Source organism: Kogia breviceps, chromosome 11, assembly GCF_026419965.1.
Source record: "Kogia breviceps isolate mKogBre1 chromosome 11, mKogBre1 haplotype 1, whole genome shotgun sequence".
Taxonomy (NCBI): Eukaryota; Metazoa; Chordata; class Mammalia; order Artiodactyla; family Physeteridae; genus Kogia; species Kogia breviceps.
Genome location: NC_081320.1, coordinates 6,638,614 through 6,651,728, shown reverse-complemented (window position 1 = coordinate 6,651,728; position 13,115 = coordinate 6,638,614). Strand labels below are relative to the sequence as shown.

At 47.6% G+C, this 13,115-nt stretch overlaps 1 protein-coding gene across 1 annotated transcript in view; it reads right to left on the bottom strand.

Annotated features, from left to right (window-relative positions):
- Positions 1–857: 857 nt before the first annotated feature.
- Positions 858–13,115, bottom strand: part of LONRF2 (LON peptidase N-terminal domain and ring finger 2) — a 35,736-nt gene continuing 23,478 nt past the window's right edge. Inside the window, 7 exon segments of the mRNA XM_059078607.2 lie at positions 858–898; positions 1,934–3,481; positions 6,427–6,519; positions 6,522–6,578; positions 7,838–8,000; positions 11,258–11,416; positions 12,432–12,552. Coding sequence (XP_058934590.2) covers positions 3,287–3,481; positions 6,427–6,519; positions 6,522–6,578; positions 7,838–8,000; positions 11,258–11,416; positions 12,432–12,552 — 788 coding nt within the window. The 3' untranslated portion in view covers positions 858–898; positions 1,934–3,286.

Sequence of the window (13,115 nt, the reverse complement as noted above, 5' to 3'; positions counted from 1 at the left end):
CAATTATCTAACAAGCTGGCAAAATTTTACTAAAAACAACCTAGAATTACAATGGCCATTATGGGGAATGCTCCAATTAGACAAGATTGTTCAAAGAAATACACTGGAGAGCAAAGGATCCCAAACTGGACAGACAGAATGGGATACCTATTTTAATTGCTATGCATAAGATTACAAAACACTTCAAGATTCCAAAATAGCTTCATTAACAGACTCGTTACAAAAGGCTAAGGGGGACTTCCCTGCTGGTCCAGTGGTAAAAAAAAATCCATCCTACAATGTGGGGGACATGGGTTCGATCCCTGGTCGGGAAACTAGGATCCCACATGCCACAGGGCAACTGAGCCCACACACCTCAACTAAAGAGCCCACGTGCCGCAAACTACAGAGCCCATGCACCCTGGAGCCCACGCGCCACAACTAGAGAAGAGAAAACCCGCATGCCACAACTAGAGAGAAGCCCATGTGCCTCAGTGAAAGATCCCACATGCCGCAATGAAGATCCCACATGCCATAACAAAGACCTGACGCAGCCAAAAAAAAAAAAAAAGACTAAGGAAAAATTAAAGACAAAAAAGGTAGTTAAGGGGCTTCCCTGGTGGCGCAGTGGTTGAGAGTCCGCCTGCCGATGCAGGAGACACGGGTTCGTGCCCTGGTCCGGGAAGATCCCACATGCCGTGGAGCAACTAAGCCCGTGAGCCATGGCCGCTAGGCCTGCGCGTCCGGAGCCTGTGCTCCGCAACGGGAGAGGCCACGATAGTGAGAGGCCCGCGTACCGCAAAACAAAACAAAACAAATAATGTAATCTAAACGCTCAGGAAGTACCAACCTCTCCTGTTTTGCAGGATGCAGACGTGTGATGCTGGACAGAGCATGAAGTGATCACAGTCCATTCCCTCTGGTGTCAGAAAACAAAAACAATAAAAACGTTTGTTGCTTTAGTGTGCGTCATCACTGTCGAAGAGGCTTTCATGTGACAACACTCAGGGTGAGGAGGTGACTCAGAAAGGCACAGACAGAATCAGGAAGAGATACCTTAATGATTCAAGAACTATGCAAGTTATGATATTTAAAGAGTGAGGTTTAGAAAGCAATGGCATCCAGTTGTTATGGGGAAGCCCTAATACTCTGAGCTCAGAAACTTAATTTCAGGAAGGCTCCCGGAGAAATTATGATCACACTGTGGTTACTTGGACACCCTCACATGGAAACAGCAATTATACGGTTTAAAGGTAGAAAAAGATTTTTCCAAAAGAGAAAGACTGAGCACGGTCAATGCATACCCACTGTCACTAACCATTTCTAACAAAGGTCTCTGGCACACTAGATGCAGTTTTGCTTCCTTTTAGATGATCGGTTAGGATGTAATGAATACTATTGTCAGTGCATGAATTAATATTTTAGAAGTCACCTGGCCAAACTGCCTTTATACCATAATGAGATTTGAGATTCACAATACGAGAGGCACTGGAAAATACATTCGAATTTTCTGACCGGAAAATGCATTCAAATTTTCTCTTTATGACTCGAAGTTACACAAGAATAGTGTTTGTTCATTCCCATGATGAAACTGAGTTTTACCTAATGAAAACTCCTACAGTGTAAAAACAAATACAATTATAAAGTCTTTTGGGCTTCCCTGGTGGCGCAGTGGTTGAGAATCCGCCTGCCGATGCAGGGGACACGGGTTCGTGCCCCGGTCCGGGAAGATCCCACATGCCGCGGAGCGGCTGGGCCCGTGAGCCATGGCCGCTGAGCCTGCGCGTCCGGAGCCTGTGCTCCGCAAGGGAGAGGCCACAACAGTGAGAGGCCCGCGTACCGCAAAATAAATAAATAAATAAATAAAGTCTTTTTATGAAAATGCTTGATGGATTGATAAACCAACATTCAGTACCATTAAATGTATTTTTTAAAAAACTAAAACATCACATACCTTGAATAAGTAAAGCAAAACTTAAAGCTGTCGTTTATTCTCTGGTCTGGTTCTCACCGTCTCCTCATTAAGGACGTCCCCCTCACAGACCAAGAAGCCGACTAAGTGCGCCAGCCGTGAGGCCAGCGAGAACAATTCGGCATCTCAGGGTCAAAGGGTTATCCCAAGTGACACCGCCGATATGCACTAGAGGCTGAGATTTACACCACTGCTTTTTAATAGATAACGTCCGGTCTGATCATTGTAAAACGTATCAAACAAGAAAACAAATATAATTTTCAGGTTGGGGTTGGAGAAAAACTTGCTACATGTTTCCATCCCATACCTGCCTCCCTCTCCTTGTATACTGTCCCGATGTGTTTTCCTGGAATAGACAGACAGCCATTTCATAGCAGCTTTTTAATGTCTTCATATATTAATGGATGGATGGTGAACTCAAATATACTGATGGGCCTGGTTTCTAATGCCAATCTGAGTAGAAAGATGACATTTCTTACAAGCTTCACATCCACTGAATTCATGAGACAGGGTTATGTCTTCAAGGGGTTCTTTGCTCTACTTGGGCTGTATTCCGAACATCCCGATGCACGTACAGTTTTAGCTCCCTTTACTCATTCTTTGTTGTTTTTTATTTGTGTGTGTGTGTGTGTGTAAGTACATATCCTCAAATCAACTACACTGTTTTCAGATTTTTCTACATCCAAGGTACCCTTCTTGTATTTTGATATTCACTTAATTAAAACATGCACTTTACAACATCGGAACTACCGCAGGACACAGAACACAGTTCTAACCGGTTCTGTACCTACCCCTTGGCTAAGGACTAACTTCAGCCACTAGACAGCTGTTCGATCCCTCCACCTCACAGACAACTACTGCACAGTGACACACGAAGCCTAAGCACATTTTTGGTTAGCCTCTACTCTGAGAAACACGCTTCCAAGTAAAAATGTGACTTCCCTCCAAAGCACGCCGTTCCCATCGGGAGGAGCAAGGCACTTCACTGGGAAGGGAGTCTTCTTTCTTGCAAAACCTAAACCACTTGTCAATCATCTGGGTTGTCCCCTGTTGTGAGTGAACTACTATACACCAAAAGCATCTGGTTCAGGGAGATTTTCTTAGGTTGTTTTCCAACCGTGGGATCCATTCAAATTTCAGGCTAACCTTGTACAGAGTCAGATTCCACCAGGCACAGACTTCCAACTTTTGAGTAGGGGTCAACGTTTGCCAAGTGTTCCATTCTGTAACCCTATCAACAAGCATTTTACAAAGCATGATGGATGGATGTTACTCGTCCGTGCCTGGAACTCCTCATAAAAATACAAGGGCTTCCAGAAACCCTGAGGGAGAAAATCAATTCTTTTTCTCCCAGCTATTAACCAGCTCTTGCCGACCATTCATCTTACGCGTGATGATGGCTAATATTCGCCGAGTGGCGAGCAGACGCTCCTTCAGCGAGATCATGCTGAGTATGGCCAGCTGAGCCTTCCGCTCCAACGGCAGCACTGCCGGAAGCCACCAGGACCAGGCAGGACCACTAAGGTTACTCTGCAAAACAAAGGGAAACACAGAATTAGCGCCTACAGTACAAGCCTGCTCCCCCCAAATTGTCTTTTGTTTACCCACAGACACGTGAGCAAGAATTAAATGCCATCTGCTCTTTGCGGTCTACTGCACAATTCATTCGGCCCTCAAAACACAAAGCTTACTTTCATGTTACCCACTTAAATGTGAGGAAACTCACAAAAGGAAGAATGTGTCAAGAGTATCTTCCACAGGGAAATGCTATGGATTACTCACCCTTGTTCTCTCAAAGCTCTAGTTCAGAACATATGATCAGCCAGAAAAGGAGACTATAATTTTTACCTCTACTTTCCAATGTTCTATTACTGTTCTTTTTTTTTTTTTTTTTTTGCGGTATGCGGGCCTCCCACTGTTGTGGCTCTCCCGTTGTGGAGCACAGGCTCCGGACGCGCAGGCTCAGCGGCCACGGCTCACGGGCCCAGCCGTGGCATGTGGGATCTTCCCGGACCGGGCCACGAACCCGCATCCCCTGCATCGGCAGGCGGATTCTCAACCACTGCGCCACCAGGGAAGCCCTCTGTTGCTGTGCTTTAAGTTTTAAATATGTTATATACAGCACACTGTTTATAAAGCAAACAGTATGTGTACAAGTTTGTGTTAGAGTAAGATAAACCTTATAATACAGTCAGGGACAAAGGCACCTCTACATGAAACATCTATATATATGTATGAGTTATTCTTAAATATATACATAAGAAATCACTATTCTATATTATTAATAGTTAGTATTAATTACACAGATACATATATATGAACTAGTAGGCTGCCTGACAGCTTTTATTTCACATAAGCAAACAGGCACTTCTGGAATGAGCTCGAAGCAAAAGTTGGTCACAAAGTTGTTCTCTATAGTCCTGGCACTAGAACCAAGACATCCAAGGTGCCCTGCTTCTAATGTCTTGACTTCAGAATCCAAACTGGGAACCAGGGAGGGTGGCTCTAGACTCACCATAGCTCAGGGTGAGAGATTAAGAGTTAACACGCAGGCCAAAGTACACGGGGCAGCCCATGTCACTGTGCGGAAGGCACCCGTCTCCTCTCCAAGGGAAGAAGGCACAGGTGTTGGATAAAACCACCTCCTGTATGATTCATACCCTCCCCTTCCCTCCTCATCTTACAGAGTGGGGAGAAACTGAGTAGCGTGATTAATGAGAAGGGCGTTAGCATAAAAATATCTCCCACAAAGGACCTAAAATCCTCCGTGGTAGGAAGACGAACGGTCTCCCGAAGGTGTTCACCCCCCAGTTCCTGAAGCCCGTGGCTATGGCACCTTACAGGGCAGAAGGGACACTGCAGACTGAGGGAGTCAGGGACCTGGAGACGGAGAGCTTATGCTGGATCTCTCCACCTCGGGAGGCTCGGCCTCATCGCAAAGGTCCTTCCAGCAGGGAGCCGCCATCCTGGGCTGTGGTCAGGGGCAGATGAGACTATGGAAGAGGGGTCAGAGGTGCAAGCTGCCGGCCTGGAAGACGGACCAACGGGTGAGAGGCAAGGAATGCCGCAGCCTTTCGAGGCCAGAAAAGGCCAAAATGGATTCTCCTTCAGAGCCTCCAGCAAGGAATAAAGTCTTGCCATCACCTTGGTCATAGCCTGGTGAGACCTGTGCTGGATTTCTGGCCTCCAGAACTGTTCAATAACAAATTTCTGTTGTTTTTAAGCCACTCCCATCATGCAATGTGTTACAATTAGAGATTAATTTGGGTTAATGAGCAAAAACTGCTAGAAAAAAGAATGATTCATATACCTCAATCAAGTTAGTCTAATCACCTTGCTTTCTGAATCCAGGCTACAATACAGGACAGAGGAGGAGCAGGGGTTATAACACAGTGGAGGGTGAGGAAGGACTCAGAGGTGAGGTGAGGCTGAAAGCACTGTCTTGGGTTTGGAAAAGACAGAACTCAAGTGAGGGTAAAAGACAGAAGCCCCCAAGAGACAGAAGAAGAACATAAAAATGGATGGAAAAGATACAAAAGACATCTCATCTCACCCTAAACCTGCTGAGACCTGGCCCTGCCACCCCCTTCCTCCGGGACAGGTGAGCGGGCACAGTAGGAACGGACTATACACCCTCAGTCACAAGCGCACCCCGTACCCACCTGGCTGTGGCACCCAAACGTGGAGGAGTGGAGTCATCTGAACTTAGAAATGCTTCCCAGACCTGAAAGCCCGTTCATCACTTAAAGAACCCGTGTCACGGGCTTCCCTGGTGGCACAGTGGTTGAGAGTCCGCCTGCTGATGCAGGGGACGCGGGTTCGCGCCCCGGCTCGGGAGGATCCCACATGCCGCGGAGCAGCTGGGCCCATGAGTCATGGCCGCTGAGCCTGCGCGTCCGGAGCCTGTGCTCCGCAACGGGAGAGGCCACAACAGTGAGAGGCCCGCGTACCGCAAAAAAAAAAAAAAAAAAAAAGAACCCGTGTCACTGAGAGCACTCCTGCAGGCAGGGAGAGAGCCCACGGTGACGGGATGGAGGGCTGGGAAAGCTTGCGATTTAACGCAAGTTGGGGATTGTCTCTTCGTTTATCCAACGCCTGTTCATTGGGCGCGGGGCAATCTTACGTGCAAAACATAAAGCGTCCTGCCAAGTGTACTGAAATTACTACTAAATCTTCCCATGTTGGTGGGAGAAGTACAAAAGCTGACAGCCGATCAGAATAAACTGATTTCTGAGAGAAAAGAAATTACCTTCATGTAGTATCCACCGGAAAGCATTTATTATCGCTCTGCTGCAGAAGGCACAGGCTACTATACCAGGTGCTTCTCTGGGCTGCTGATAAATGAGCTGGTTCATAAGCGACCGTAACGGAGAAAACAGCATAGCCGGCGCTGCCAAGTTCTCCCTCAGCATCGTGTGTCTTAGTACATGACGGCAGGAAACAACAGCACGATAAAAGAAGAAAGGACAGTATACCTGAGGCTCAGGTTCTCTGTCGGGCATGAACCCAAAATGGCTTAAAATCTGTTCCTTCATGTGATCCTGAAGCGAAGCAAAGCAGGACACAGACTCTGCCGGTAAACTGAGCCGTGCAGCGCGGCGAGCTCTTCATACTCTGCGCCTTCCAGCTGGCCAAGAAGAGGCAGCCCTTTCAACAATTCCTCGTCACACGCGTGTCCGTCACACCGTGACCGCGGCCACGTCTGCTGAGCGGATTCCTGGCGTTTAACACTTCGGGAAATCGTTAGTGTTTCATAAACACGATATATGCAGAAATCTTTACTTTTTTTTACACAGTGGAGCTCTATCTACCGTGTCTGTCTGTCCGTCTGTAACATCCAGATGTTTCTCTCAATGTAAGCACATACCCGACGTTATCAGGGATCATTTTTAATGAGTGCACGCAATCCTATACCGGAGGTGTGCCATAATTTACCCAACCACTCACGTAAGATGTGTTTTAAAATGATACAATGTAAGTATTTACGCAGAAGTGGTTCTGCGTGTGTGTGTGTGTGTGTGTGTGTGTGTGTGTGTGTGTGTGTGAAGGGGCTGTCATTTCCTCAGGATAATTTCCCAGAAGTAGAATTACCGAGTCAAAGCATAACAGGTTAAAAATTATATTCCATGTCACCACATTATATTCCAACAGATCCGTTACAGTGACAGCGCATTCATTCACGGCCTGAGCCTGACGCCGGGCGGAGGCCCTCAGGCTTCAGAAGGATGCGCCCTGCTGCCCGGGGCGCCTCTCGCTGCCCAGCGAGGCTCAGTCCTGGGTAGGGACACTGAGCAGGAAGAGCTCTGGGCTGAGGACCAGGGGAGCCAGGTTTGTTCTGGCTTCGCCGCTGCCTCTCGTGTGGACGTTTCGGCCGGTTGCTCAGCCGCTTTAGGAGAGCATTTTCTCATCTGTAAAATGGGAATAAAGCACTCAGGGCCTTCCTGATTATAAAATAACGGCATTTATGAAAATAGGGGTAAACTGAGGGATCAGATCATAACACACATGACCATTCCCAATTTGATTTATATAATACAAAGCAAATATTCATATGCAGTGGAGAGCTTTCTTTTAAAAAAAAAACTAAAATTATTTCATGTTGTAGCTGTTTAAGCTACCATTTTAAAATAAATACATACGCCCCCAGAAGTCATCATCCACAATGATAGTCAATAAACCCTCTCATCAGATTTGTCAGCAGCAAAGAAGAGGGGCCCTGAGAGCCACCGCACTCGGTCTTCTTCACACTCAGCTCCCTGGGCCCAAGACCTCAGAGCTCACCTCGCCGCACTCTGCCCTCTGCCCCACGAGGCCCGGCGCCCACAGATAACCAGAAACAGCAGCCGGCGAGGGGACAGAGCTGGCACCGTGGGTGTGACGACTCACCTTTTCATCTTCCAGATACTCAACGTCTGCCGTGTTGCAGCCGTCTCTGTGACGGTGGCTCAAAACCCAGAAGCGGCTAATCCCAATGGCATCCACAAGAGAGCTGCCTTCGGGGAACGTCCTGACGTCCTTGATCTCCAGCATGCAGCCGTACTCTGAGATCCTGGCGGGACACGCGGGAGAAACAACCCTGACTTTAAAAATGCAGGAGGGTCTTCAGTTCTCCCCAGATGCCATCCTGGGTCTTAAAGGACTAAGAAGCCAAATGGAACAAAGAGCAACTCCACGCCGGAGCAGCAAGGTTATTTCCTCCAAGAGACGAGCAGCTGATGAGAAACACACTGATGTGTGACATGGCAAGAGCAGGGCCGGTGGGGACGGGGCACTTGTGCCTCAGCCCTTCTAACCAGTGGGGTGGGGACAGGTGGACCTGAAACGTGGCCCCCCAGCCCCCTTGGCCAGGGCACTAGCGCACTGTCCCCACCCCCCGCCCCTCAGACTCTGCTCCCCTCCCCAATGCTGTTTCCCTCCCCAACAAACTGCCGCGTTAAGGTATCTACAAGCACCGTCTTCGGGTTTCCCTGGTGGCGCAGTGGTTGAGAATCCACCTGCCAATGCAGGGGACACAGGTTCATGCCCTGGTCCGGGAAGATCCCACACGCCGCGGAGCAACTAAGCCCGTGCGCCGCAACTACTGAGCCTGCGCTCTAGAGCCCGCGAGCAACAACTACTGAGCCCATATACCACAACTACTGAAGCCCGCGTGCCTAGAGCCCACGCTCCACAGGAGAAGCCACCACAATGAGAAGGCCGCGCACCTCAATGAAGAGTGGGCCCCGATCTCTGCAACTAGAGAAAGCCCATGCACAGCAACGAAGACCCAATGCAGCCAAAAATAAATAAATTAATTTAAAAAAACAAAAGCACTGTCTTCATCTCCCTGTCTCCCTATCACACCTCAAGACCCCGCCGTTCTACTGACACGAGCCCAGTGGAGTCACACGTGACGCTGGCACGCCCCAGCTGACCCGTCGCTGACCCAGCACTCTCGCCCTCCCTGACCAGTCCCTCCCTTCACCACATGCACCCTCCACGTGTCCCCAACACGCTGGGGCTGCCCGGGACACCGTACCCCCACTCCAAAGCTCTCCCGCGTGACGCTACCCACAGTCATGGTTCTAACTGTCCTCCACGGCCTGATGGTATCGATCGTGCCTACGATGTGTCAAGCATTACACAGAGCAATTTATCATACGTATTCATCCAAGCCTCACAGCAAGATGGAGGCTCAGAAAAATTAAGCTGATCTAGGGCCACAGGAAGATTCAGAGCCGAGATCTGAACCCAAGGGTATCTGATGCTGCAGTGAATGAACAGCTGCACTACACGCCTCCGAACTGATGCTGAGGGAGGACTCCCAAGTTACACACCTGCGTCAAGTTCTAACACCCCTGCCTGGATCGCCAGTAAAGCGCCCTCCTTCCTGAGGGTCTGTCTTATCCACAGCTGCAGCGCGCGTGGAGCCCCCCGAAGAGCCCCTTCAAAGGAGGCCTCGGTGCCCCAGCTCACACGCCAGCTCCTCCGAAGTCGGTCTTGGCCACAAAGCCTGTTCCTGCGATAAACATCTCGCCTGGTCTGTGGCCAGGAACTTGGCTGCCGACTCTGCGGCACCCAGGGGATCGAGGCTCTCGTGTGTGTCCACGTGAGGCCATTAGAAACTTGCACAAAAAAATCAGCTGCATTCTCCCCCTCTCCTGGGCTTGGCCACGGGTGAGCCAGGGCTCCTGTCTGCTCTCTCCCTGGGGGACCTGTCTCTCCTCGGTTACCCTGAGCAACCTGCACTTCAACGGGTTCAGGAAACTTAGGTTCAGCAGCTTACCTGTAGTAAATCTCTTCTGAATGTTCCATGTTCCCAGTGGAAGCGGAACTTACGAAACTGTTTTTTCACTTTGCTTATGCTGATTGTGATTAATCAAATCTTAATGATTCAAATTTATCCATCTCTTTCTCTATGCTAGTGCTCTCAGCATCTTGTGTAAGGAAAGGATCTCTCCCTGCTCCCAACTGTAGAGACAGTCCCCAATGTTCTTTCTTAAATGTTTTAATATTTTGTTTTTCACATCTCACGTTGGGAATGTAAATGTGTTACTTTTTGTGTAATAGTATAAGGCACAGAAAAGATTTTTTTTTCCCATTTGGACTACCCACTAATTGTCTGAGTACCTCTTATTGAGGAGTTTTGCCTTTTCTCACAAAATTACATATAAATTTGGAGTCCAAATATGACTGGATCTGCTTATCTCTATAGTTTGTCTCAATGGTCTACTTACTTGGACTTTTACGTTTATTGCAGGGATGTTCTCCCATCTTGCTCAGCTGGTTTTTCAAAACTACCATGGTCTCGGTCTTTAACATAATGATAATAAAATCAGCTTGAGCAATTCCATGAAAAACCCTCCTGTGATGCTGACCAGATCTACTGTGGATTTACAGACCAACTGGGGTAAAAAGAACATCTCTCTATGACACTGAGTCTATGTACCCATGAACACAGTATCTCTGTCCATTCTTGAATATCTCTCAATAAAGTTGTAGAATTTTCTCCATAAATGTGCTACATACATCTTCAGAAAGATATGTTCCTAGGTATATACGGTGGAAACTAGCGGATAGCCCTAAACATCCATTCTCCTCTTCCTCCTGGGCACCTGGATGGACTACATTTCCCAGCATCCTCTGCCAGAGTTGTGAGCAGCAGTGACTGATATGGGCCCCTTTTCTCCAGGATCCCCTACAAGCACTAGGGCCTCTTCCACCAGCTAGAACTTGGACGTAATGACCTCATCAGGACCAGGCAGTAACGACAAAGCCCTAGAGGATCAGGAAGCCAGGACGTGGGCAGGACCCAGGGTCCCCAGATCAGTCTTTGGAGGGGAGCTGCCTGCTGATTCGGAACATCTTCCCTAGAAAAATGATGCGAAACAAAAAGAGATAAAAAACCAAGCACCATGGGTTTTTATAAGACTGAAAGTTTCCTGGCTGTGTGGATAAAGGTTTCATGGAGGATGTAACAATTTTTTCAGACCTAAAAAGTTGGACCAGATTTGTTTGTATAATGGTGAGCTAGAAGAGAATTACAGGCGCGGGGAAGCATGGAGGAGGCATGAAAACATGAACTGTTTTTAGAGCAGGGCGGATAACGTGGCAATGGACTAGTAGGTATGACGTCCCAAAGGAAGGAGTAGGAGATGAGGCTAGAACCGAAGCGTGGGACCACAGCATGGATGGTCCTGAACTTATACTTTGTTACATAATAGGAGCCACTAGAGGTTTTCAACTTCACCTTAAGTTGTTCTTCAAGAAAAATGACAAACGATACATTTAAGTAGAACTCTTTCTTCGAACACTGGTAATTCTTACCCTGCGTGCTCAGCAGATAAGCACACGCCAAACCGTCTGGTGCCAGTTTCCACGCATCTTCGTATCGTAAGTTGATAGCGGGGCTCAAAGACGTGGAGCGGACAGAGCACGGTGGGGAAGGCCCTGGCACACACGAAAATGGGCACATCCCTGGTCGGGCTGTGGGGTGAGGGAAATGGTAACTTAGAGGCGGAGCCGTTAGAAACAGAAGGGAGGGAGAGTCACTGATGAGACCACGCTTATGATCACTATAAAAACATTCTGATGACCTCGAGGGCACTGTGCTAAGTGAAATAAGTCAGACAGAGAAAGACAAATACCACCGTAGGGCCTCATTTGTATGTGGAATCTAAAAATAAACAAAACCAAGCTCACAGATACAGAGAACAGACAGGGTTACCAGAGGAGGGGGCAGGTGAAATGGGTGAAGGGGGTCAAGCAGCACAAGGTTCCAGTTATGAAATAAGCAAGTCCTAGGGATGTAAGGTGCAGCATGGTGACTATCGTTAATAACACTGTGCTGCGTATTTACAAGTTGCTAAGAGAGTAGATCTTCAAGAGCTCTCATCACAAGAAAAACATTTTTGTAACTATGTCTGGAGACAGATGTTAACTAGACTTATTGTGGTGATCACTTCACAATATACACAAATATCAACTCATTATGTCATACACCTGAAACTAATACAATGTGAGATGTCAATTATATCTCAAGAAAAAAAAATAAGAAAAAATCCTGATGAAAGCAGTCAAAGGTAATGAGTTCTAAGTAAAAAAAGAGAAAAAGAATGATAAGGTCTCAATACTTACAGGTCACTACAACACAACACTTTAACCACTTTAAAAGAGAAAAAATAACTGTCAAGCCTATTTTGAGTGGTAATCCCTTTTTCCCTTCTGTTTCTATGTCCTGTGCCTTTTCAATTCTGAAAAATTCAGCATTGCTTACTTAGATACAAAAAGCAACCATATAATACTGTCAAAACACACTTTTGAAATATTTCTTACAAACTTTTTCAATTAAATTCACATAAACTCTTTGCAATTAATTTTTTTGGAGGCTAATTTCTCTGCCAAAGGCAGGGGGAAAAAATGAGATAAAGCCGTGAGATTAACAAGAATTTTCTTCTTTAGCCTGCACACAACACCAAGTACCTGGAGCACGGGGACTTACTTTGAAAGCTCCATCATTTCTTCATCATAAATTCTCTTTCTGTCAGACAGTTCGTCTGACAAATATCGAAATATTAATTTTTCAGCCAGAGTAGTTATATGAAATTTTCTGTTGCCAACAACTGGAACAAAAGTAAAAGTTAAATAATACCACATGGTAATTAATTCTTAAGGACAAAGAGCTCTCTTCCTAGTCAAGGGTCAACAAGGAGGTGGGGGGAGGAGAGTGGTCTCAAAAGACAAAAGGGACTGAGGTGAGAGCAGGGGGGTTGGCCCTGAGAGGGGAGGGAAGGGGAGGGGAGGGGGAGAGGAGGGGAGGGGAGGAGGGGGAGGGGGAGGAGGGGGAGGGGGAGGGGAAGGGGAGGAGGGGGAGGGGAAGGGGAGGAGGGGGAGGGGAGTCCCCGGCCCCCATTCCCCATCCCCCCACCTGAGCCATGAGAGAAGCTCAAAAGAAAGGGTTCCCTTGGAGGAAGGAAGAAGCAATTCCCATTTTGCTGGAACATACGCTTTCCATGAGTATCATAATGTCAGGGAGGGTGAGTAGCAGGTGGTGGGAGAGAAGAGAGATATGAAAGAACCACCTTGGAGAGTGAAAAGCTGAAGCTACCAGAAAAGCACAGTAAGCATGACTAATAAGGACTTCCCTGGTGCCGCAGTGGCTAAGAATCCTCCTGCCAATACGGGT